Here is a 27,862-nt window from a genome sequence, read left to right on the forward strand (position 1 = left end):
CCCTCTACAACCATCTTGTCCTATTCTGTCTGACCTCTATTCAATGTGCTCGTGTGCATTATCCCAACTACAGCTTTATGCAAAAACCTTGAAGTCATAGAGTCATAAAGTCACAGAGATGTACAGCATGGAAAAAGACTCTTCGGTCCAACCCATCCATGCTGACCAGATATCCCAACCCAATCTAGTCCCACTTGCCAGCAGCCGGCCCATATCCCTCCAAATCCTTCCTACTCATAATACCCATCCAAATATCTTTTAAATGTTGCAATTGTACCAGCCTCCACCACATTCTCTGGCAGCTCATTCATACAAGTACCACCCCCTGTGTGACAAAGTTGCCCCTTAGGTCTCTTTTATATCTTTCCCCTCTCACCCTAAACCTACGCCCTTTAGTCCTGGACTCCCCAACCCCAGAGAAAAGACTTTGTCTATTTACCCTATCCATGCCCCTCATGATTTTGTAAACCTCTATAAGGTCACCCTTCAGCCTCTGACGCTCCAGAGAAAACTGCCCCAGCCTGTTCGGCCTCTCCCTATTACTCAAATCCTCCAACCCTGGCAACATCAAACAATATATGATCCCTTTTTAACTTTCAAATCATAAAACTCCAAATAAAAGCAACAGAAGTGTTGTAGAATTGTAGAAGTAAACCGAAGAAATCAGCCGTTAAAGGACTGTAGCTGGCTGATGACTCATTTTATGCCATTTCTAACGTAATTTCTGTTGGATTTGCAGAGAACATCATTTGAACAAACATGCCTCTTCTCAGGATAATAAAACAACAGTCAGAGATTCTTTGGGACCTGTTTGTATCAGAACGGAAAGCTGGTCTGAAGAGTATTGTGTGCCTGATTTCACTTTGCCTTCTGATGGGGCTGGGGGCCAGTGGCATTCTCTATATATCTTTACGAGCATTATACTGCAGCCTCAAAGTGAGTCTGACAGTGTGTGGAATCTTTACTGCCATCATTCCTGGAGCTTTGTTTCTCTCAAAGCACCTCAGATGTTTTATACTAATCATCCTCATCTCCTGTGGAACACAACAAGGACGGAACGCTCTGATCACAGCTGGCACCGGTGTGGTGCTCTTCAACTGTGCCCAAAACAGCTTTCATAACTTAAAAGGGTTGTCACAATGCATCATCTGTTACTTGAATCATACCGTGTCGTCTATCAACGATCTTCTACAAAGATATATTGACGTCATTCGGTGGTTGCCCAACTTTCTAAGTCAGAAAAGTGAAGTGATAATTACTTCCACTGATGTAAAAGATAGAATAGATGAAGAGCTACAAGCCTACCTTGATGAAACGAGACATCATTTGGAGAATCTCAGCTGTAGCATCATATCAACATTTGACAGAGTCCTCATGGTTTCCAAAAGTATAATGGTTGCATTTGGTCTTTTGTTGGTTTTAATAGCCAGTGGGCTGTATATTAGGAAGTATGTGCGCAATACAGATTTTGAAAATGTATTTATCACCAAGCAGTTTGTAGAGCTGGATGAAAGGAGAAGTAAACAAGGGAAAGCTGCTCTACTTCCACTGACAAAAGAAGAGAGAAAACATTTAATTAAGATCCCATCTCTGAAATTAATGGAAAAGGAACGGAAAAACACTGTGAAATTCTTTACTCCTATTTTGGCAAACCTGCTTTTTTGGGGAATGAATATATTGATTGATTATGGACTGTATCTGCTCATTTCTTCAATAAGAATACATTTTGTGTCTCTGCCTACTATGGACCTTAATTTGTTCACAAACGTAAGTAACAGAAAGTCTACATAGCTTTTAGACAACAATTGTTTCAAATATGTACTATGAAAATAATAGTCCTTTGAAATTTGGTGGTTTGTAATGTGACCAATGCACGTCAAAGAAGCTGATTTAAGTGTCCTGTGGGTGACGTCTCTAGCAAATAAGGTGGAAGTAAACATACACGAAAAACTTCTATTTCTGTTTGCCTTGTCCAGATTAATGAGGAAGTTTGCATATGAACAAGAAAGAGGAAATAGTCTCCTGGTGTTCTTGTTCCTATCCAATCCTGTCATCCAACAGCAATATATGTCTGTGAGAATGTTTGTCATCCTAAACGGAGATTAGGGTTTGGTTATCACTGCCTTACAGCATTTAAGAGGAAGCAGCCCTCGCTAAATCTTGAAAAAATTTGGATATATTTCTAGTGTTGGAAAGTAGTTTGAGGCTGACGAGTGCTGTTCTTCAACTAAACAGTGTAAACTCCTCCTGTCCGACAATTAGTTCTTGAATTCATCCTAGTGACTGGGAGAGAACACTCACAATCAGAAAAGTGAGATCTGCTTATAACAATGACAGGGTTGGTGATCCCTCCTCATGGAAATGATCTTAATGGCCAAGGGAAACTGTGAGCCTCATTTTAACACTGTGAGGTGTGAAATATGAATAGCACTTGTGGGCAGTTAACTTGGATAAAAAGGCCCCGTTGGTTTTAACAGCTGGGCCTCGTATCTATAAATATTCTCATAACAAAATACTGTGGATAATGGAAATCAGAAATCAAAAGCATAAAAATTCCTGGAAAAACTCATCAGGTCAGACAGCAACTTTGAAGGAACCAAAGTTCATGTTCATGTTCAATGTTCAATGACCTTCTATCAGATATTCATTCATAAATGTTTCCTTCTCTCAAGGCATTCTGTAGTGTACTGGTACATCCTGTATGAATGAATAAAAAGAATTCCCACATAGCACAAGTGGATTAGAGATGGAATCTCTAGCCAGTAGGATTTCCTTTACCAGTAGGATTGAGGAAATGGTCGTGATTCCCTTAGGAATTGTCACTGGCAGGATGCAAACAAAAGGGGCAGTCACATTACTGGGAGTATACTACAGACCCCAAATGTAAGAGGGAGCCAGAAGAACACATATATAGATAAATTTCTGTCTGTAGCCATAAGAGGCAATAATAATAGGAGACTTGAACAATCTGAATATCAACTGGATTTTGAACAATATATGGGGCATTTTAGGCCAGTTAATCTTACTTTAGTGATAGGCAAATTGCTAGAATCAATCCTGAGAGATCATATAAACTATCACTTCGAAAGACATAAATAGTCAGGGATGGTCAACATGATTTTAAAGAGGAGGTCATGAGTTACAAATTCAATTGAATTATTTGATGAAGTGACAACGAGGATTGATAAAGGAAGTGTAATGGATACAGGGTAATTTGTCGTATTGGATCCAAAGTTGGCATCAAACAAAGGATAATGTTTGACAGCTGCTCTTGTGAATGGAAAACTGATTCAAATGGTGATCTCGTGGCTCAGTATTGGGACCCGTGCTGTTTCTTTTATACATTTATAATTTGGACTTGAACATGGGTACACGATTGAGAAATTTGCAGCTGACAGAAAAATTGTCTGTGTCATGGATAGTGTAGAGGAAAGCTGTAAATTCCAAAATGAGATCAATGTGTTGTTTGAGTGGGCAGGAAAGTGGCAGGTTGATTTCATCTCCAATATGAGTGAAGTGCTGCATTTAGAGAGGTCAAGTAGTAAAAGGGAATAGATAATAAATGGGAATACTTTGAGACAGTTACGTTAAGCGAGAGACCGGTCCCGAAAGGTAGCAGTACAAACAAAAAAAGTTGTAAAGAATGCATATTGAATGCTATCCTTCATTGGCAGAGGTATAGAATACAAAAATAGAGATATAATGATCAAACAGTGTAAGGCACTGGTGAAGCATTAACTGGAATATTGTGTGTAGTTTTGGTCACTACATTACTGGAACCATGTAATTGCTTTTGAGAGAGTGCAGAAAAGATTTACTACAATGTTGTCAGAGCTGGAGAATTGTAGCTATGAGGAGAGATCGGAGAGGTTGGAGTTGTTTTCTTTGGAACAGAGAATATTGAGGGGTGACATGACTGAGGTATGAAAATTGTGGGGCTAGAGATATAGTAGACAGGAGGACCCTAATTCCCATGGCAGAGAGTTCAAAAACCAAGAGTCATAGATTCAAGCTAAGTGGCAGAAAGATTGGAGGGGTTCTCTGGTTCTATTGTGGTTCTATGGTTTATAATTCCATGAATGTGGATAGCTCTGAGCAGAACTTGGAGGAGGAGCACATGCAGAGTAACCAAGAATCAGGACATTCTTGAGATGGCAGAAAAGTAACTCCTGCTCCTTGCTCAAATCTCAAATCCCAAATCCATTTTAATCATTTGCTTTCTTGGCCTCTTTTTATTCGACTTCCTAAAATGATCTTTTCCTATGAATTAGCCAGGTTCTATTTTAAGATCTTCTTTGTCTATCCCAGGAATTTGGTAGGTAATAGGAATTGTGCTGATTGAATGGATGAATGGGACAGACTCAATGGAAGTCTTTTCCTGTCTATTTGCTTTTCACACAACACCAGAAGTGACATATTTTCTGGGTTTCTTCCAGTTGCTCAGGTTTCCGCCCACAAAGATGTTCATGTTAGGTAGATTGGCCATGGTAAATTGCCCATACTGTCTTGGGTAATTCGGTTAGCTATGAGAAATGTATGGTTACAGGAGTAGGGGGATGGTTGGGTGGTGGGATGCTCTCCAAAGGATCAGTATGGACTCGATGGGCTGAATGGCCTGTTTCTATACTGTGGAGATTCTATGATTATACTTCTTACAAAAATGTCTCAGTAAAATCTAGTTGTCATAATTCAAATTTCAAATATCTAAAAAACTTCTTATATTTGCAATAGTATCCAGAAAATGAAAAGGAAAGGGAATTATTAAATTGAAATTAGCCTCAATATGTGCAGCATAAATGACTCAGGGCAGATTTTGATTTTGTGAGAAAGTAAGTGATTGTGAATTGGCAGCCTGTGCAACATAGGTTCATGTACAATCACGCAGTATATTAGGATATCATTCAGTTTTTTCTTTTGTTTATGCAGTTTCCTTTAGAAAAATCTTGTTTATTTGTTGCAAACACACTTTAGACATTATATTCTAGAGAATCTTAACTCACTACATAAAACATTCTACTCATTTCACTGCTGTGTGTTCTGCCAATGATCTTAAATCTGTAACAAAAATGGAAATTGTATAAATGCTGCCAGGCCTGCTGAATTTTTCCAGCAATTTCTGTTCCTGTCTCTGATTTTCAGTTTCTGCAGTTCTTTTGGGCTTGAAAATTTTAAATCTGTATCCTGTGCATATCAATCATTAACAGATTTTCTTAATTTATTATATGATTTTGAATGCCGTTGTTAAATTTTTCCTAAACTTACTCTGGTGCAAGGGAAACAATCCAAGTTTCTCTATTCATTTCATGTGATAGACACCTCTTATCCTTCGAATAATTTTCCTCTCCATCTTCTCAAACATTTCAATGTCAGTGCTAAAATGTTGTGGCCAGAACCTCTCAGAATTTTTATTTATTTCCAGTTAATATTGATAGAAATGGCTTTCTAATCTTGCTATCACCCATGTCACACTACACATACCACAACCAACTGAGGGAGGTTTAAATCATCTTTGATGCTTATCAAAGTCAAAACTGAGAAAATAGCAAGTGTAACAAAATTAACTAGAATGAACTGCAACCATTGCAGTGAGCTAAAGAAGCAAATAGCTGCACGAAGATGCTTGTAGGTCAGATAACTGGTCAGAATGTACAAATGGCAGAAAACGATTAAAGGATTAATCAAAAGGAAATGAGCTAGAAACAACAACTAGCAATAGTTACTTAAAAAGAATCCAAGTGTGTGTTGGTCCTCTTTAGAATTTGAATGGGGAGTTAAAAGTACATAAGATGGAAACTGCAGATGATATAACAAATATATTGCTCTGTCTTCATAATAGAGATTATAGAAAACATTCCAATAAACCAGGAGATGTAAGGAGGAAAGGAACTTAGTGAAATTGCAATCACCAGGAAAGTGGGTATACCAAGCAAACTGATACAGCTGCAGGCTGACAAGTCTCTGGGTCCTGAAATCTTGAAAGGAATGGCTGATGAGCTGGTTGATGTGATCATGTTAATTTACCATATTTCCTAGATTTCAGAAAAATTCATCAGAATAGGAAGTAATAAGTATGACCTCGCTCTTCAAGAATAGAGGGAGGCAGGAAACAGGCAGCTGTGAGCCAGTTGGCCTGATTTTTATCTTGGGTAAGGTGTTAGAATCAATCATTAAAAAGATTATGCTGTACACTAAGACAAATTCAAAATTTTTGAGAAAAATCAGGAAGGTTTGCCTAAGGGAAGTATGTGCTGTGGATAAAGAAGAGTCTGTGGATGTATTGTACTTGGATCTTCAGAAGGTATTTGATAGTATGCCACATCATTGATTATTATGGGGTACATCAAGCTCATGGTGTAGGGTTTAATATGTTAGCACAGATAGAAGATTGATTGGTTGGCATTAAGCAGAGTACATGCAGAAATGGGTGCATGGGTATATTCCTGGAGAACTGAAGCACCATCAACACAAGAAACTTGACACATTCCAGAACACTTGATTGGCATCAAATCCACAAACATCCATTCCTTCACCACCAATATTCAACAGTAGCAGTACTATTTACAAGATGCACTGCAGAAATTCAGCAAATTTCTTCGAGCAGCACTTTCTGAATCTATGACCACAAACATCTAGAAGGACAAGGACAGAAAATACATGGGGACACTTTTTGTGTTCTTGTGGACAGGTGACAAGTGGAATCTTGCATGTTTCTCTGCTGAGACCTCAATTTAGATAAGGGGAAGACAAGCATGGCAGTTAGATTTGTAGACAATATCAAGATGAGCAGGAAAGTATGCTGTGAAGACATAAGGCAGATATAGATATGTTAATTGAGTGGGCAAAAATCTGGCTTATGGAATGTAATGTGGGAAAATAACTTAGAATTTCCAAATAAACCTGTTGGACTATAACTTGGTCTTGTGTGATTTTTAACTCAGTTATATAGGACATTGGTGAGACCACATCTGAAATATTGTCTGCAGTTTGGTCTTCTTATTTAAAGGAGGATGTAAATACATTGGAAGAAGTTCAGAAAAAGTTTACTAGAGTGATAAATGGAATGAGCCAGTTGTCTTATGAGGAAGTGTTGGATAGATTGAATTTGTTTCCTCTATAATTTAGAAAAATATGAGGTCACTTGATGGAAGTGTTTATGATCCAGAATATTATTGACAAGGTGGATGTGGAAAAGATTTTTAGATTACTTACAGTGTGGAAACAGGCCCTTCGGCCCAACAAGTCCACACCGACCCGCCGAAGCGCAACCCACCCATGCCCCTATTACCTAACACTACGGACAATTTAGCATGGCCAATTCACCTGACCTGCACATCTTTGGACTGTGGGAGGAAACCGGAGCACCCGGAGGAAACCCACGCAGACACGGGGAGAATGTGCAAACTCCACACAGTCAGTTGCCTGAGTCGGGAATTGGGATGTTTTCTCTCATGAGTCAGTCCAGGACTGTCACTAGGGATCACTATTTTAAAATCAGTAGTCTACCTTTCAAAACACAGATGAGGCGAATCTTTCTCTGATGGGACTTGACTAACTTTGGAACACTCCGCCTCATTAGATGGTAGAAGCAAAGTCACTCAAATATTTTTAAGGTAGAGATCACTAAATTCTTGAAGGCAGAGAATTAAGTTGATGTTCATTTGGATTTCAAAACATAAATAGATAGGTCAAGATCTTACTGAATAACAGAACAGGTTGGCAGGGCCCAATGGTTTTCCTCTGTCTCTATTATATATGTTTGCAAACTGAATATACTTCAGATCATATTTGAGTATACTTTATCGATATACTCTACCGATGTTGAGGATAATTATTATATTGTAACTGGACAATGCAAGATCAAACAAAATTACAGCCCAGAAAGAGGCCATTTGGTTTATTGAGTCTGCTCCAGCTCTATCAAAAAGAAGTCCAGTTACTCCCACTCCCCATTTTATTTCCTTACCTTGTATTTCTTTTCCTTTTCAAGTATTTACTTAATTCCCCTATGTAAGCCACTATCGAACCTTTAGCTTCTGCCCCCAGAAATTGTTCATTCCAAATCATAAGCATTTGTTGCATAATTCAGCCAGTGGAAATAGTTTCTCCTGGTCACTCCAAAAAAACTCTTTTTTTCTTATTAACTCAAGGGATGCGGGTATCACTGGTTCAGCCAGCATTTGTTGTCCATTCCTTGTTGCCCTGGATGTAATAGTAATGAGTTTGAATCACTTTAGTCTATTTGCCATTGGAAAACCAACAATGCAACTGGGGCTGGAGTTCCAAGATTTTGATCCAGCTACACTGAAGAAGCAGTGATATATTTCCAAGTCAGAATGGTGAGAGACTTGGAGGGGAACTTGCAGCTGGTGGTGTTCCCATGTATTTTCTGTCCTTGTCATTCTTGATGTTTGTGGTCATAGAATCAGAAAGTGCTGCTCAAAGAAATTCAGTGAATTACTGCAGTGCATCTTGTAAATAGTATTGCTGCTGCTGAACATTGGTGGTGAGGATGTCAATTGGATTGTGGATTTGATATCAATCAAATGTTCTGGAAAGTGTCACGTTTTTTGTGTGTTGATGGTGCTTCAGTTGTCTGTATCTACGGGTGAAACGTTCCAAATCTACCGCAGATGCCTGAAATCGTGGATAATAGCGAATTGTATGTAAAAGTCATTTTTTATTTACATGCATATCTATGATAAAGTTTAATTAATAAATTACGCACAATAAGAGTTATTTTCACAACAAAACTGTGATAACATGACAACAAATGCAGACAGCAAGAATGCTAGAGGCTAACTTGATGCGAGTAAAGCTAGCCAGCATGGGTACAGAGGACAAAGAGAGATGAGTCTTGTACTGAGTACAACGGGGTGGATAGGTTTCACCACATTACTCAGAATGGCGTGCAATTTGAAACTTATGAATTGTTTATTTCTGGAACTTTCAATTTAATATTTTCGGGTTGCAGTAAACCATGGAAATCGAATCCATGGATATGGGGTTTGATCGTATACATTAACTGAAGTGTTTATTCCCTTTGTTTTTTACAGGCAAGAATTTCCTATAAAACACCATTGTTTCCGAGTGATTGCTTTCCTGAACCAACTTTTACAATTAATGACATGTGGATCCCACTCACTACAATAACTTCAGCCCTTGTGTTACTCACTTTGCTTTCTGCCAAAATTGCAACATTGAAAATATTGATCTTGTCATCATTTTACCCAGAAGCTCAAAGGGATCGTGCATATTTTTTGCATGAAGCGATAATCAAGAAAAGATCTTCAGAAAGATTAAAATTCAAGACCAAGAAGTCTTTGAATGGAGTGGTTAACTCGGTAAGATGATTAAAGTTGACATCTATTACTTTTCTGTCATGGTGTAGTTTCTTTGTGCCCCTTTACCTTGTCATGTAGATTCACTGTCATATCTGATATATGAATAATATTTTTTAAAGGTTAGTTACTGTGAACCATTTGCCAGTTGCCCTGGTATAATCAGAAAGTAATATTTCAGAAAGAAGAGGAAAGGGCTGCAGGAGTAAAGCACTACAAAGGAAATCACATGGTATGATGAAGGGGCACATACAAACTATGGCATGACTGAAAAGAGTTCTGTTTGCAAAGAACAGAATGTTGTGTATTAATATAATTTGTTCCCAGTACAGTGTAACTCCAATTCAGCATTAATGGCAGTGTTGTCTCTGATAGTATCTGTACCAATCCGAGTCTATTTGCCAATTAATCAGAATTCTCATGTCATGGAGTTGGTTTGTCCCTTGAATTAGTATTCTTGCAAATTATCTTGATGATGCAAGATGAAAAACTTTGAGAACATGTATTTTTTTCAGCAATAATAAATTAACTTATATTAGTAATGAATAGTCTAATGTTACTCTAATGATATCACTGAACCAGTCCCATCCAATCCACAGCCGAAATTTTAACTGATCTCCCATCTCTTAAATTAATAACACAGGACAATTGTCTACACAGCACAGTTAATTGAAAGAGAAACAGTTGCTAATCAATTAGCACATTTTTCAACACTATCTATTTCCATTCAATCATGGTTGTTTAATCCCTTTACTAATCAAGTACCTTCTATCTCAGTCTTACTTACACTCAACGATGAAATGGACTTCTCTGGCAATGAGTTCCACAGATTAGTCTTCCGTGGCTGAAGAAATTCTTCCTCATCTCAATTCTAAAGGGTCATCCCTTAACTCTGAACCTGTGTCGTTAGGTCGTAGACTCTCCTACTAGTGGAATCATCTTCTTCACTGCCACTTTATCCAGACCTCTCGATATTCTGCAAGTTTCAGTGGGAAATACCCTCATCCTTTTAAACTCCATCAAATACAAACAAAGAGTTCTCAAACTCCTCATATGACAAGCCCTTCATCCCCAATATCGTTCTTGTGAACCTCCCCCAGAAGCCCTACAAGGTCAGCACATTATGCCTTAGATACACTCCCCAAAACTGCTCACAATGTTCCAAATACAGTCTGGCCAAAGCCATATATAGCCTCAGCAGTACAACCCTTCTTTTGCAGTTTATCCCTCTTGAAATGAATGGTAACACTGCATTTCCTTTCTTAACTGAGAATCCGAAACAACGACTCTCTAGTCACTTTGTTTTCCGAAGACATTTAGAAAATAGTCTATAGCTCTATTGTTCTGACAAAAGTGCATAACCTCACACTTTCCTACATGGTATTCCATCTGCCACTTAATTGTTCACTTTCCTCGCATATCCAAGTCTTTCTGCAGCCTCCCCATTTCCTTAACATTACCTGTCCTCCACCAAACTTTGTGTCATCTGAAAACTTAGCAACTATGCCCTCAGTTCCTTCCTTGTTACTACAACCTTGTAAAACTGATAGCCAATTCCCTGTGCAGCTGTGCAAAAGAACACCAGCTCTTGGAACAGTAGGCAAACAATGACAATGGCCACAGTTATCTTATCAAATGCAAATTTTGAAATTCAAAGAAGAAGTGGTATTTTCTGCACTTAAAGCTGATTGCTTCTCAATAAATGGAGGGGACCTGGACGTATTTGTCCTTTCAAATGAAAAACAGCCTTTTTCAGGGCTTTCAGCACATTTAAATCCCTTCAAATATTTTTTTCATATTTATGAAGCTATTTTAACATTTTCTCAAATAGAAATATTGTGGGCAGCACAGTGGTTAGCACTGCTGCCTCACAGCACCAGAGACCCAGGTTCAATTCCTGCCTCAGGCAACTGTCTGTGTGGAATTTGTACATTCTCCCCGTGTCTGCGTGGGTTTCTGGGTGCTCTGGTTTCCTCCCACAGTCCAAAGACCTGCAGGGTTAGATGAATTGGCCATGCTAAATTGCCCCTAGTGTTAGGTGAAGGGGTAAATGTAGGGGATTGGGTCTGGATGCATTCCTCTTCAGAGGGTCGGCATGGACTGTTTCCATACTATAAGTAATCTTAAAAATGTAATGACTTAATGATAGTAGTGCACTTACATTATGGTGCTCAAGATTCATTGGTAGCACAGATCTCTATACTGAATTGTTGCAATAAAAACACATCTACATTAAAGTGCAGCATCTAAGAGTGACAATTGAAGGTGTCATCATATTTCACACTGACATTTCAGAATATTCCTGACCTCTGACACCTCAGCTGACTTCCCTAGTGGTCATGATCTCTCAAAGGAGGTGTATTTTAAGAGTCCCCAAAGCCTGCACGAGCACATGAAAACAGTGTGCTGGCAGAGAAAACTTTCCTGTGATTCTCACTGAGATGATTTTCAACTTCAGAAAAGATGCATGCACATTTTCCACCTAAAGCCTTACATTTTATTGCATTATTTGAAGATTATCATTGTCCTTATGATTTTAAAATAACTCCCATTTGTAATGCATTATTCCTGAAGAATGGATACTTGGTAAATGGCTATGAAGGATATATGAGGTGGCATGAGAGTGACCTGGATGATATGGGAGATCTAAGGGGGCATATGTGGAAGAGGATGGTTGAGGGTTTACAGACATAGGGTGCCATAAGCAGCCTGAAGAGGCATGGGGTGCCATGGGAAGGGTTAGTGAAGGATAAGTGTGTAAGTTCAGCAAGCCTTTAATATTTGAAGGGAACTAGGCTGCTGTATTAGAGAGGTAAAGGTGAGGACTGCAGATGCTGGAAATCAGAGTCTAGGTTAGAGTGGTGCTGGAAAAGCACAGCAGACCAGGCAGCATCCGAGGAGCAGGAAAATCGACGTTTCGGGCAAAAGCCCTTCATCAGGAATGAAGGCAGGGAGCTTCCAGCATGGAGAGATAAATGGGAGGGAGGGGTGGGGCTGGGGCTGGGGAGAAGGTAGCAAAGAGTACAATAAGTGGATGGGGGTGGGGATGAAGATGATAGGTCAGAGAGGAAGGTGGGAAAAGGTAGCAAAGAGTACAGTGGGTGGATGGGGGTGGGGATGAAGGTCATAGGTCAGAGAAGAAGGTGGAGTGGATAGGTGGGAAGAAAGATTGGCAGGTAGGACAGGTCATGAGGATGGTGCTGAGCTGGAAGGTTAGAACTGGGGTAAGGTGGGGAGAGGGGAACTGAGGAAACTGATGAAGTCCACATCAGTGGGGTTCAAATGTTCCAAGGTGGAAGATGAGGCGTTCTTCTTCCAGGCATCGGCTGGTGAGGGAGTGGTGGTGGAGGAAGCCCAGGACCTGCATGTCCTCGGCAGAATGAGGGGGGGAGATGAAATGTTGGGCCACATGGTGGTGGGGTTGATTGGTGTGGGTGTCCCGGGAGCAACGGATACAATAAATGATATTGGTGGATGTGCAGGTAAAACTTTGATGGATCTGTATTGGAGAACCAAAGTGGATCTTCTAACTTTCCCACCTTCACGCCAACACTCCATGTACTCTCCATTCTGGTTCACAAAATGCAATGTGAATGCAGAATCTATATGAAAATGTTAATTGCTGGCCAAACAGACACATGATGAGGACATACATTTCAAAGACACAAAAGTTTCTCAATCAGATTTTTCCAGCTCATATAAAAATCTGAACTAAGGATTATAATTGAGCAAAGATATTTCAAGATCTCAATCTCAGTACAAACAAGAACTTGCTATCATGAAAACGTCAAGGAATGTTTTATTTTTCAGGCTTTGCAGTTGACTGTAATGATATTTTGTCTCCGTTATCATCTTCAAAATCCGTTCCATGGCCAAATTATATAAATGAAGATTTCGGAGCAACAGTTAAATTTGGCTTTAATTATCTCTTGCCTTCGGGGAGGCAATGGTATACTAGTAATGCCATTGAACGAGCAATCCAAAACCTTAGGTTAATGTGTTCAAAATCCCATCATTTCAGGTGATGAAATTTATATTCAATTTAAAAAGACCTGGAATGATGACCATTTTGATTGTTGTAAAAACACATCTGGTTCACTAATATCCTTCAGAGAAGAAAATCTACTATCCTTTCCTGGTCTGGCCTATACATAACAATGTTGTTGATTCTCAGTTGCCCTCTGAAATGGCCAAGCAAGCCACACAGATTAAGAGGCATCTGGTGATAGGCAATTAGTAGCTGGTCCAGCTACTGGTTGCCGCTGCCCATGAACAAATTTTTTAAAAACCTCCGAAGTAATGCTCTCAGATTTATTGTTTATTATTATGCACACATTGATTAGGTCACCTTTCACAGATTAAAATATCACTTTTATTCAGTCCTCTTGACAAACTGATGATAGGGATCAATCTCATGGCTTGTCTACTCTTCCTGTTCTTGGGGCCTTAATGTCCTACAATTTGGCAAAGCCACAGTGCACACTCAAAACGGCCTTCACTGATATATGCTTTGATGTTCTGACTGTTAGATAACTTCTTCTCAAGAGAATGGAAATGTTCATCAGAAAACACAAGAACTCCAAGCACGAGTAGACAATTCAGCCCCTTGAGCTTTCTCTGCTATTTAATGCGATCATGGCTGATCTCATCTTGGCTTCAAATCTACTTTGCTGACCATTCCCCATAACTCAAAAGTCTGTTTATCAGCTCCTTAAATTTATCCAATATCCGATGTCCACCGGATTCTGGGGTAGTAATTTTTACAGATTTATGACCCTTTGACAGAATTAATTTCTCCTCATCTGTTTTAAATCCGCCACCTCTTTCTCGAAAATGATGATGTCTCTTTTGAGATTGCACCACAAGGGTAAACATCCACTTCATATCAACTTTGTCAATCCCCTTCAATATCTTACATTGTGTCTTCTAAGAGCCTCTTTCCAACTTGTAATCAGTCTATCCAATAATTAACCATATTGGATTTAACTTCCTAAAATTTGAGGCACTGCCAGATTCTGCAGTGGAAGGTAACATCGTCTATGTGGTTTTAGTAACATTTTAACATTTTTCTTGCACCATCATAATTCATAAAAGCTAAATCCATGAGCAGGGGAATCTTTATAATTCTAGCTGTGACCAGAAAATTTCCTGTCTAATTATCAACCTACAGTGCCGATTTTCAGAGTCCACTAGTTATACATACACACCATATCCACAGCAAGTGTAATTGCAACAATGAAAATCATCTCTATTTTACTTTTTTATATCAACTCCAAGTCACAAGAGCTGACCATATTTTTATATCTAAACACAGACATAAGGAACTAGCCTTGATGATAACAGCAAACTTGCAAGGCAGCAAGAAGAATGACAAGGCTGATTATGTGTTTGGGGAGCAAGTTTTCTGTGCAAAGACAGAGAATGTTGAGGAAATTCAGCAGGTCTGGTAGCATCTTTGGAGAGAGAAATAGAGTTTACATTTCGAGTCCAGTATGGTCTTTTCTTCAGAATCTTTCTGGCTATTTGCCACTTTACTTGGGACACAGGAATCAGTGTAGCGATCAGTGTCCATTTTACCTCCCTCATCTCACTGAGGAAGATCGAATCCAGCCCAAGGTGTGTCTATGTATCTAGGCCTATATTAGTGAGCTGTGTTTCAATTACAACTTACCTTGCCATCATTTTCAATTCCTGAATTTGCTTTGGAGAAAGCAGAATCTTCCCTCCCTGAAGGTTTCTTGCTTATTGGGCATGCAACTAATTCTGGCAGATGCAACTGGATTGCCCTCCACACCCTGATACATATAAACTCTGGGAAGAGGGACTGGACTGCTGGTGGAGGCCTGCAGCAGTGGGATAAAGACTTTAAGGCTGATTGAGAGGTGGCAGACACAATGAAACAAGGTACTGGCCCAGTATTAGACTTTTAAAACCTATCTTATATGTAATGGTTCCATTTCCCCACACATGCTGAAGTCTGGAGTATCAGAGTTGCACTAAGATTGCACAGAGTTTTTGAGCAATTCTATTGTTTGATGGAAGGGTCATGAGGCTGGAGTTGCCTGGGTGGGTTTTGTCATCTTTCTGAAAAGTGGAGATCATTATTTATTTATTCATTTGTGAGATATGGACATCACTAGCTGGCCAGCGTTCATTGTCTGTCCCTTGTTGCCCTAAGAAAATGCTACAGAGCTGCCTTCTTGAAATGTTGCAGTCCACCTGCTGTGGATTGACCCACAATGCCATTAGGAAGGGAATTGAAACTCATGGGAAGCTGTGTTTAATCTATTGAGAATCCCATGTCCTTGCAGAATCTCCATTATGTTGACTAATGCATTTAAAATGTATCCATTGTTCTTATGATATTTTCTAATCAACTTGTTTACACTTCTGGAGCACGTGAAACTTGAACCCAGGCCTCCTGACCCACATGTAGGGCCACTGCCACTGTACCACTGGAGGACTCTACTGTCTCATTTCTTTTTTAGAGAATTGTTATCCATTTTTCCTGAACCCAGACAAAAAACAGCCCTTGATATTTTCTATATCAGCCTGCCCAAAGATGTTATTACACCCCCTAGAACGAATGGGACTTGAACATAGGCTTCTTGACTCAGTGGTAGGGACACTACCACTTCTCCAAAAGTGCTTTACCTGTCATTCCCTTTGAAGCCAATGACTGAACCTGTCTCCAGCATACAACAGATTTCAATGTTGATAGTTCTAACATTGATGCAACTGGACCATAACAACCCTTACAAAACAAAGCTGCTGCTCTCTACTTGCAGCTGATAATGGCATGTTTCAGTTAATGCAATGCTATGTTGTAATGCTGCATTTAAATCTCTGAACTGCAAACAGCATAAAGGTTGATTTCTTAAACATTGAACAGGTCTCATTTTGGTTTCCCATCTTCAAAATGAAGCAAAAGATCAAGGAGACAGAAAATAATCCAGAGGCTTGCCAGGAAGAATGGAATACCCCAATGAAGCAAGTTCACAGATCAGACTGAAGTAACAACTTTTGAACGGAAAACATTCAGCCATTAACACATAACACTGAGCTTCGTCAAGTCCAAATTTCAAGTTATCAGTTCTTTGAATTCCCTACCTGCCTGGCTTAGTAAGCTTTGTATCTTTAAAGAGTCTGTTTACCTAATGCAGCAGCACCACTCACAGCCTCAGTTGCAGCCCCATAAAAGAGTTTCACAATTATAAGGTCTATTAAAAAGCTTTGAATTTTCTGAGATAGTTTTATTCTGCATGTCTTTTGGCCATTTTTCCACATTGTGTAAAATTCCAATGTTTAATATTTAACCATTTGGATTAATGAGTTTACTTAAATACCCATCCTTGCATATCATTTGGAGAGCAGGACTGTATTTCAGTACTGTTCACTATGGCAAAACATGTGAGCTAAATGAATAATGTCCTGGTTTTCTGTGGTCAGCATTTCCTATACTGTACAAAAATACAAAGTGGTTTCTGCATGCTTACCAGTGAAAATATTTGTGTTTGTCATGTTGAAATAATGCACATCATTTAAATGCAGAAAGAACAACTTGATTCTTTCTTAGAAACTGTGGATGCAACAGCAATATTTCCATTTTGCTTAATAAGAACATCAAATATTGTTCACACAGCTGCAAAAATGTAAAACCATTCAACCCAAGATGCCTGTGCCTTTGACGTTGCTTTCTGATTTATAAGATTCCACTAAAAATATGGGATCCAAACAATTTTAAAATTCATCATGTCACCTAATCAATCCACAAAGATTCATAAGGGTAACTGTAATCAAATCTTCAGTTGAGGATTTGGACCAAAGCGTTTTGTTGTCCATTCCCAGTTGCCCCTTGAACTGAGTGACTTGTTATTTCAGAGAGCACTTAGGAGTCATGCACATTGCTGTAGGTCTGGAGTTCCACATAGGCCTGAAATCATATGTAGGCCAGGATACGCACTGACAGTAGAATAAATTGCCTACAAGTCATCGAAGATCCAAAGGGTTTTTTTTAAAACACAATAATTATCATTTACAAAGATCACCTTTTAGTTTCAGATTCATTAACTGAAATCAATTTCCAACCATCAACCATTGTGGGATCTGAATCCTCATCTCCAGAGCATAATCTGGATCTTTGGATGACTAATGTTATTATCAAGTAAAAAATGAGGTCTGCAGATGCTGGAGATCACAGCTGAAAATGTGTTGCTGGTCAAAGCACAGCAGGCCAGGCAGCATCTCAGGAATAGGGAATTCGACGTTTCGAGCATAAGCCCTTCATCAGGAATGAGAGAGAGTAGCCAAGCAGGCTAAGATAAACGGTAGGGAGGAGGGACTTGGGGGAGGGGCAATGGAGGTGGGATAGGTGGAAGGAGGTCAAGGTGAGGGTGATAGGCCGGAGTGGGGTGGGGGCGGAGAGGTCAGGAAGAAGATTGCAGGTTAGGAGGGCGGTGCTGAGTTGAGGGAACCGACTGAGACAAGGTGGGGGGAGGGGAAATGAGGAAACTGGAGAAATCTGAATTCATACCTTGTGGTTGGAGGGTTCCCAGGCGGAAGATGAGGCGCTCCTCCTCCAGCCGTCGTGTTGTTATGTTCTGCCGGTGGAGGAGTCCAAGGACCTGCATGTCCTCGGTGGAGTGGGAGGGAGAGTTAAAGTGTTGAGCCACGGGGTGGTTGGGTTGGTTGGTCCGGGCGGCCCAGAGGTGTTCTCTGAAGCGTTCCGCAAGTAAGCGGCCTGTCTCCCCAATATAGAGGAGGCCACATCGGGTGCAGCGGATGCAATAGATGATGTGTGTGGAGGTACAGGTGAACTTGTGGCGGACATGGAAGGATCCCTTGGGGCCTTGGAGGGAAGTGAGTGTGGAGGTGTGGGCGCAAGTTTTACATTTCCTGCGGTCGCAGGGGAAAGTGCCGGGGGTGGAGGTTGGGTTGGTGGGGGGTGTGGATCTGACGAGGGAGTCACGAAGGGAGTGGTCCTTGTGGAACGCTGATAGGGGAGGGGAGGGAAATATATCCTTGGTGGTGGGGTCCGTTTGGAGGTGGCGGAAATGACGGCGGATGATACGTTGTATGCGGAGGTTGGTGGGGTGGTAGGTGAGAACCAGTGGGGTTCTGTCTTGGTGGCGGTTGGAGGAGCGGGGCTCAAGGGCGGAGGAGCGGGAAGTGGAGGAGATGCGGTGGAGGGCATCGTCGATCACGTCTGGGGGGAATCTGCGGTCCTTGAAGAAGGAGGCCATCTGGGCTGTGCGGTTTAATGAGTTCAACACGCGCCGAGATATTGAACAATTCTTCCGCCGCCTTCGCCTCCGTGCCTACTTTCACAACCAAGACTCCCGCCCACCCTCTGACGACCCCTTCTCCCGCCTCCAACACACCCCATCCACCTGGACACCCCGTGCCGGCCTCCTACCCGCCCTCGACCTCTTTATAGCCAACTGCCGCCGTGACATTAACCGACTCAACCTGTCCACCCCTCTCACCCACTCCAACCTCTCACCCTCAGAACGTGCAGCCCTCCACTGCCTCCGCTCCAATCCCAACCTCACCATCAAACCCGCAGACAAGGGAGGCGCGGTGGTAGTTTGGCGCACTGACCTTTATACCGCTGAGGCCAAACGCCAGCTCGCGGACGCCTCCTCTTATCGCCCCCTTGACCACGACCCCACCTCCCACCACCAAACCATCATCTCCCAGACCATCCAGGACCTCATCACCTCAGGGGATCTCCCATCCACCGCCTCCAACCTCATAGTCCCACAACCCCGCACCGCCCGTTTCTACCTCCTGCCCAAAATCCACAAACCTGACTGCCCCGGCCGACCCATTGTCTCAGCCTGCTCCTGCCCCACCGAACTCATCTCCCAATACTTCGACACAGTCCTGTCCCCTTTAGTCCAAGAACTCTCCACCTACGTTCGGGACACCACCCACGCCCTCCACCTCCTTCAGGATTTTCGCTTCCCCGGTCCCCAACGCCTTATTTTCACTATGGACATCCAGTCCCTGTACATCTCCATCCCCCATCACGAAGGACTCAAAGCCCTCCGCTTCTTCCTTTCCCGCCGCACCAACCAGTACCCTTCCACTGACACCCTCCTTCGACTGACTGAACTGGTCCTCACTTTGAATAACTTCTCTTTTCAATCCTCCCACTTCCTCCAAACTAAAGGAGTTGCCATGGGCACCCGCATGGGCCCCAGCTATGCCTGCCTCTTCGTAGGATATGTGGAACAGTCCATCTTCCGCAACTACACTGGCACCACCCCCCACCTTTTCCTCCGCTACATCGATGACTGTATCAGCGCTGCCTCGTGCTCCCACGAGGAAGTTGAACAGTTCATCAACTTTACTAACACCTTCCATCCTGACCTTAAATTCACCTGGACTGTCTCAGACTCCTCCCTCCCCTTCCTAGACCTTTCCATCTCTATCTCGGGCGACCGACTCAACACAGACATCTACTATAAACCGACTGACTCCCACAGCTACCTGGACTACACCTCCTCCCATCCTGCCCCCTGCAAAAACTCCATCCCATATTCCCAATTCCTTCGTCTCCGCCGCATCTGCTCCCAGGAGGACTAGTTCCAACACCGCACAGCCCAGATGGCCTCCTTCTTCAAGGACCGCAGATTCCCCCCAGACGTGATCGACGATGCCCTCCTCCACTTCCCGCTCCTCCGCCCTTGAGCCCCGCTCCTCCAACCGCCACCAAGACAGAACCCCACTGGTTCTCACCTACCACCCCACCAACCTCCGCATACAACGTATCATCCGCCGTCATTTCCGCCACCTCCAAACGGACCCCACCACCAAGGATATATTTCCCTCCCCTCCCCTATCAGCGTTCCACAAGGACCACTCCCTTCGTGACTCCCTCGTCAGATCCACACCCCCCACCAACCCAACCTCCACCCCCGGCACTTTCCCCTGCGACCGCAAGAAATGTAAAACTTGCGCCCACACCTCCACACTCACTTCCCTCCAAGGCCCCAAGGGATCCTTCCATATCCGCCACAAGTTCACCTGTACCTCCACACACATCATCTATTGCATCTGCTGCACCCGATGTGGCCTCCTCTATATTGGGAAGACAGGCCGCTTACTTGCGGAACGCTTCAGAGAACACCTCTGGGCCGCCCGGACCAACCAACCCAACCACCCCGTGGCTCAACACTTCAACTCTCCCTCCCACTCCACCGAGGACATGCAGGTGCTTGGACTCCTCCACCGGCAGAACATAACAACACGACGGCTGGAGGAGGAGCGCCTCATCTTCCGCCTGGGAACCCTCTAACCACAAGGTATGAATTCAGATTTCTCCAGTTTCCTCATTTCCCCTCCCCCCACCTTGTCTCAGTCGGTTCCCTCAACTCAGCACCGCCCTCCTAACCTGCAATCTTCTTCCTGACCTCTCCGCCCCCACCCCACTCCGGCCTATCACCCTCACCTTGACCTCCTTCCACCTATCCCACCTCCATTGCCCCTCCCCCAAGTCCCTCCTCCCTACCTTTTATCTTAGCCTGCTTGGCTACTCTCTCTCATTCCTGATGAAGGGCTTATGCTCGAAATTCGAATTCCCTATTCCTGAGATGCTGCCTGGCCTGCTGTGCTTTGACCAGCAACACATTTTCAGCTAATGTTATTATCAGGCAACACCATCTGCCCAATGCTTGGTGCCTACCTTGAGTGATGTAATCTCAGAACAGTGATTTCTGAGGATCACTATGATTGTTTTCAGTATCTGCCGTCATTAGGTGGTAGAGTGGAGAGTGTGGAGATAGGGGTTTTTCATTGCTGATAGTGATCCAAATGTCTTGCCACAAGTACATATACATAGAAGGCACTTAATCGTGACAGAAACATGATATTTGTGGACACCTGGAGTGTATTTCCTGTGAGCTTTGGTATCTAACCATTAAAGGAGAAAGTGAGGACTGCAGATGCTGGAGGTCAGAGCTGAAAATGTGTTGCTGGAAAAGTGCAGCAGGTCAGGCAGCATCCAAGAAGCAGGAGAATCGACGTTTTGGGCATGAGCCCTTCTTCAGGAATGAGGAAAGTGTGCCAAGCAAGCTAAGATAAAAGGTAGGGAGGAGGGACTTGGGGGAGAGGTGTTGGAAATGCGATAGGTGGAAGGAGGTTAAGGTGAGGGTGATAAGCCGGAGTGGGGGTGGGGGTGGGGGCGGAGAGGTTAGGAAGAAGATTGCCGGTTAGGAAGGTGGTACTGAGTTCAAGGGTTGGGACTGAGACAGGTGGGGGGAGGGGAAATGAGGAAACTGGAGAAATCTGAGTTCATCCCTTGTGGTTGGAGGGTTCCTAGGTGGAAGATGAGGTGCTCTTCCTCTAGCCGTCATGTTGCTATGGTCTGGTGATGGAGGAGTCTAAGGACCTGCACGTCCTTGGTGGAGTGGGAGGGGGAGTTGAAGTGTTGAGCCACGGGGTGTTTGGGTTGGTTGGTCCAGGTGTCCCAGAGATGTTCTCTGAAACGTTCCGCAAATAGGCGGCCTGTCTCCCCAATATAGAGGCGGCCACATCGGGTGCAGCGGATGCAGTAAATGATGTGTGTGGAGGTGCAGGTGAATTTGTGGCGGGACCATTAAAGCCATATAAGGTCTCAGCCCACCTACAGCTTAGTGATTTCTCAGAAGCAGCCTCCTAAATGGAAATTTCCAAGCTCACCATCTTATTGAGGATAGTAGACAGTCTGCCAGAGAGGTCAACATGTCTCACTCAACATGGATGCAGTGTATGAGAAATGCAATGAAATGTAACAATCAGAACGTGGTGGTAGGGGCAAGATGGATAACAGAGAAGTCATTTCAGATTGACCACAAGACTGCCTTCCCCTTAATCATTAGGGATGTAGCCTTTGACTCAATGGTAGCTCCTCTGAACCCAACTTCCATTAAATTGATGGAATATGCATATGTTGGCAAGCCCTTTAATTGATTTCTTAATGATTTCATCTGACAGCCATCTGGCAGCTTGCATTGCTGAGCTGGAAGCTGATCTATACTCCCTCCTGCCTCAGGAAGACGTTTCTGACAGTGGGACGGTGTCAGGGAGTGCAAGACTTGGTTTATTTTGTTAAGCAAATTTTTAGGTTGTGCTTTGCTCTGTACTTTCTTAAAAAATCATATGAAGAATATCCATTGCATTTCCTCCAATTTGGTGAAAAGAATTAAGTGAACAAATGTGATCCACGGTATCCAAATTCTAAACTATGTACCTAGGAGAATAATTAATCTAGCAGTTTATGTTTTACCCCATCTCCATTTCATGAAACAAAACCTTCTTGCATCCAATGTAAACAGTTTGTTCTCTCCAACCCCCACCACCGCACCCCCCCCCCCTGCCGTCAGGTTTCATTTTATGTTACGTTTTAGGTTCGTCTCCGTTTTCATATTAAATATCTTTTATCCTTATGCACCTTAATCTTGCGATAATACCAGCTTATTCACTTGGCAGATTTTCCTGCATTGCAATTAATAAGTGTTCATGCTTCATTCTTTTTCTCATCAATGTTTTAAAAAGTGAAGAAATAAAGTACTTGCTACAAATGCACTAATTTTATTGTTTCTTCATTGTTTGTACCTTGGCAACTAGTTGAAAAAGTTGTATCAAATGGCAGCGCTAGACATGGGGTACAGTTCCCTGGAGCTCTACCTCAATGCTGTCATAGAGTCATAGAGTCATAGAGATGGACAGCACGGAAACAGACCCTTTGGTCCTACTCGTCCATGCCGAACGCATACCCCAATCCAATCTAGTCCAACCTGCCAGCACCTGGCCCAAAACCCTCCAAACCTTTCCTATTCATACACCCATCCAAATGCCTTTTAAATGTTGCAATTGTACTAGCCTCCTCCACTTCCTCTGGCTCATTCCATACACGTACCACCCTCTGTGTGAAAAAGTTGCCCCGTTAGGACTCTTTTATATCTCTCCCCTCTCACCCTAAACCTATGCCCTCTAGCTCTGGACTCCCTGACCACAGGGAAAAGACTTTGCCTATTTACCCTATCCATGCCTCTCATAATTTTGTAAACTTCTATAAGGTCATCCCTCAGCCTCCAACGCTACATGGAAAACAGCTTCAGCCTGTTCAGTCTCTCCCCATAGCTCAAATCCTCCAACCTTGGCAACATCCTTGTAAATCTTTTCTGAACCCTTTCAAGTTTCGCAACATCTTTCTGATAGGAAGGAGACCAGAATTGCACGCAATATTCCAACAGTGGCCTAACCAATGTCCTGTACAGCCACTACATGACCTCCCAACTCCTGTACTCAATACTCTGACTAATAAAAGAAAGCATACCAAACACCTTCTTCTCAATCCTATCGACCTGCGACTCCACTTTCAAGGACCTATGAACCTGCACTCTTTGTTCAGCAACACTCCCTAGGACCTTACCATTAAGTGTATAAATCCTGCTAAGATTTGCTTTTCCAAATGCAGCACCTCGCATTTATCTGAATTAAACTCCACTGCCACTCCTTAGCCCATTGGCCCAATTGGGCAAGACCCTGTTGTAATCTGAGGTAACCATCTTCACTGTCCACTACACCTCCAATTTTGGTGTCATCTGCAAACTTACTAACCGTACTTCTTATGCTCGCATCCAAATCATTTATGTAAATGACAAAAATAAGAGGACTCAGCACCGATCCTTGTGGCACTGCACTGGTCACAGGCCTCCAGTCTGAAAAACAACACTCCACCATCACCCTCTATCTTCTGCCTTTAAGCCAGTTCTGTATCCAAATGGCTAGTTCTCCCTATATTCTGTGAGTTCTAACCTTGCTAATCAGTCTCCAATGGGGATCCTTGTCGAACGCCTTACTGAAGTCCATATAGATCACATCTACCGCTCTGCCCTCATCAATCCTCTTTGTTACTTCCTCAAAAGACTCAATCAGGTTTGTGAGACATGATTTTCCATGCACAAAGCTATTTAGTCCAGCTTCAGGATGTATAATCTCTGTAGTATGCATTCCCATTCTGGGTGGCACAGTGGCTCAGTGGTTAGCACGGCTGCCTCACAGCACCAGGGACCAAGGTTTGATTGTCTGTGTGGAGTTTGTACATTTTCCCTGTGTCTGCGTGGGCTTCCTCCCACAGTCCAAAGATGTGCAGGTCAGGTGAATTGGCCATGCTAAATTGCCCATAGTGTTATGTGGATTAGTCAGAGGGAAATTGGTCTGAGTGGTTTACTCTTCGGAGGGTTGGTATGGACTTGCTTGACTGAAGGGCCTGTTTCCACACTGTAGGGGAATCTAATCTAACACTAATAATTGCAGGCTATATAAATGTTAATGTCATTACATGGTAATAGATCCATTTCCACTAGAACAGTGTCAAGGTAGTCTCAATATATTTTTGCACAATACAGCAGAAAAACAACATTTTGATCTCATTATTTTATGTTGATTTAAGGCTAAATAAAAATGACAACCTTCTAAAGCTGAAGTAAACTTATGGTTGCATCACTAGGAATATGACACCTGATTTCAAACCATTCACCAGGAATACTGTTATAAACAGTTGAGAAGAAGGAATTGGCTCTCCTCTTTTTGAATCGCTCAGTTGGCAACAACAAAGATTTCTCTTTAGTCCACATAAATTCAATTAAAATATAGCAATGATCAAAATTAAGGCTCCAATCTAATGTTTTGTAAGTCCATATGTCATAGAAACAGAAGTGGGCCATTCATCAAGTCTGACCCACCATTCAATGAGATCATGGCTGATTTGCTGATCCTGAACTCCACTTTCCCGACTTTTCCCCATAACATTTGATTATCTTACTGTTTAAAGGTCTGCCAATCTTAGCCTTAAATATACTTTATTACCTAGCATCGACAGCCCTCTGTAGTACAGAGTCCCACAATTGACCACCCTCTTTTCTCTGTCTTAAATGTGCAACCCCATGAGATTATGTCCTCTGGTTGTAGACTCTCTAACAACTTTCTGCATCTACTCTGCAAGTCTTCTAAGAATCTTGTATATTTCAATAAGGTCGCCTCTGATTCCTCTATATGCTAGCTAGTACAAGCCAAATCTACTCAACATTTCCAAAAAAAAAAGATGCTCCCTCAATAGCTGGTTGCAGCTTAATCAACTTCTATAGACTGTCTGCAATGCCAGCATGTGTTTCCAGAGACAATACTGTCCACAGTATTTCAACTACAGTGCCTTGTGCAGTTTCAGCAAAACTTCCCTACTTTTATAAAATGAAGAACTGCAGATCTGGAAATCTGCACAATAGAAATAGAAATTGCTGGAGAAACTCAGCAGGTCTGGCAGCATCTGTGGAGAAAAAGCAAAGTTAATGTTTTGGGTCCACTGATCATTAAGCATTCATTTTGCTTTCTCTCCATGGATGTTGTCAGACCTGCTGAGTTTCTCCAGCAATTTCTGTGCTTACTTTCTACTGTTATATTCCATTCCCTTTGAAGTAAAAGTCAATATTCCATTTGTCTTCCTACTACCTGCTGAACTTGGATACTAGCTTTTAATGATTCATGGGCAATGACTCCTAAATCGTGGGCGGCACGGTGGCACAGTGGTTAGCACTGCTGCCTCACAGCACCTGAGACCCGGGTTCATTTCCCGATTCAGGCGACTGACTGTGTGGAGTTTGCACGCTCTCCCCGTGTCTGCGTGGGTTTCCTCCAGGTGCTCCGGTTTCCTCCCACAGTCCAAAGATGTGCGGGTCAGGTGAATTGGCCATGCTAAATTGTCCGTAGTGTTAGGTAAGGGGTAAATGTAGGGGTATGGGTGGGTTGCGCTTCGGCGGGTCGGTGTGGACTTGTTGGGCCGAAGGGCCTGTTTCCACACTGTAAGTAATCTAATCTAATCTCTCTCTTCTGTAGCTTTCCGCAGTCTTTCCCCATCAAAATAGTATGCAGCTCCTCTATTCTTCATTCCATAATGAATACCATTGAATTTCCTCACATTATATCCTATCTGCCATGTTTTTTCCCACTGCTTAACCTGTCCATAATTCCTCTGCAAACTCTTTGTGTCATCTTCACTACTTGCCTTCCTTCAATATTTGTGTTGTCTAATGGCAAATGTGGTTACATTCTCCTCATCCAAGTCATTAATATATAGTACTTAATTATGGCCCCAGCAGTAGTGCAGCAGTGGCACTCCACTGGTTACAGGTTGCCATTCTGAAATGGCTCATTTATCTAACTGTCTGTCTACTAGTAATTAGCCAATCCTCTGTCCATGAGAATATACTATCCACAGGCTCTTATCTTATAAAGTAGCCCATTATGTACTACCTTCTCAAAACTTCTGAAAATCAAGATATATTATATATTATATCTATTGCTTTCCATTTATCTATCCTGCTTGTTTTTTTCTAAAATAATTCTCGTAAATTTGTCAGGCATGATTTACCCTTCCTGAAGCCACATTGATGCTGCTTGATCATCATATGCATTTCCAAATGCTTTATTATTATATCCTTCATAATAGATTCCAATTTTCCCAAAAACAGATAGTGAGCTAACTGGCCTATATTTTTTTTTGAGTTGTTTTAAATAAAATTGTCATATTGTTAGTTTTCTAATTCTCTGGCAGGGAAGAAATAGGAACTTTATCACTTAGTAAACCTTTGAAGATTAATGATCCAAAATCAGGGACTGAAACAGAATTTTCGACTCAGCAAATAATGTATAAGCAGATCTACTTACATGATTTCTACTCTGGAAATTCCTAGACAACAGCTTCCCATTTGCAGACAGGGGAGATCTATCCAGGTATCCTCAGAATTAGCAGGGCAGAGGATCATCCTCAAGCATTGCTGCTTTTGCAGCAGTCAGTTGCTGTGTTTTGGGATTTAAACATTTAACAGCACAGTCTTTGATAACTCCTGTGAAAAGTTATGTACAAGGTAAGTTTGAGGGTAGAGATGTGCTTTAAGACTGATTTGCTCTGTTCTGTTCCTCTTGAAGATGTTGTAAATCTGGTACAATGCATCTCCTCTGTAAACAGCAGAGTAAATAGCTTTGTTTTCTGTAAATATTTTGCAGAAGAAATGTGAATGAATGGAATCAGGCTCACAGTCCCAGGATTTTACTTTTGCTTTCAGTTGTTGAAGTTGGGGTTTGGAGTTGAAGCTGCTGTGTACAGCTCTCTTTCTGCTGCTGCAAAAGCTGGAGTTCTCTCTCTGTTGCTAGATTCATTCTGTTGGTGTTCCTTCTCCTGAACTGGGACAGATAGCAAATGAGGGAAATATGTTTTGCTGAATTTGCCTTTGTCAAGGATATATTTATGGATGCTGCTATATTGGAACAGTTGATGAGCAGAAGTTAAATAATGTCTTACTTGTATTAGTAGTATTTATTTATTAGCATTTTGATAGTGTTAAAGCTTTGTCAAATCTTCCTTTTTTATTTGTATTTTAACTATGGTGTAAAAATAAAATGTGTTTTGCTTAAAGCCTAGTAGTTTGTCCGATCGAATCGCCTCTGGAATGCAGTCCCTTACACTTGGCTTTAAATAA

At 42.1% G+C, this 27,862-nt stretch overlaps 1 protein-coding gene across 1 annotated transcript; it reads left to right on the forward strand.

Moving 5' to 3' along the window:
* The first annotated feature begins 759 nt into the window (after window positions 1–759).
* On the forward strand, window positions 760–27,862 carry LOC132815208 (dendritic cell-specific transmembrane protein-like). Its single transcript, XM_060824023.1, has 3 exons — window positions 760–1,767; window positions 9,054–9,341; window positions 27,800–27,862. The coding sequence occupies exons 1-3, from the start codon at window positions 760–762 to the stop codon at window positions 27,860–27,862; spliced, it is 1,359 nt and encodes a 452-aa protein (XP_060680006.1).

Source organism: Hemiscyllium ocellatum, chromosome 4 (genome assembly GCF_020745735.1).
Source record: "Hemiscyllium ocellatum isolate sHemOce1 chromosome 4, sHemOce1.pat.X.cur, whole genome shotgun sequence".
In the NCBI taxonomy this organism is placed as follows: Eukaryota; Metazoa; Chordata; class Chondrichthyes; order Orectolobiformes; family Hemiscylliidae; genus Hemiscyllium; species Hemiscyllium ocellatum.

Bases quoted from the DNA above. Each gene is read 5' to 3' on its own strand.
- LOC132815208 (XM_060824023.1), top strand. From the start codon at position 760: ATGCCTCTTCTCAGGATAATAAAACAACAGTCAGAGATTCTTTGGGAC. The intron at 1,768-9,053 runs GTAAGTAACAGA...TGTTTTTTACAG, and splicing joins ACCTTAATTTGTTCACAAAC to GCAAGAATTTCCTATAAAAC. The intron at 9,342-27,799 runs GTAAGATGATTA...TTTTGCTTAAAG, and splicing joins TGAATGGAGTGGTTAACTCG to CCTAGTAGTTTGTCCGATCG.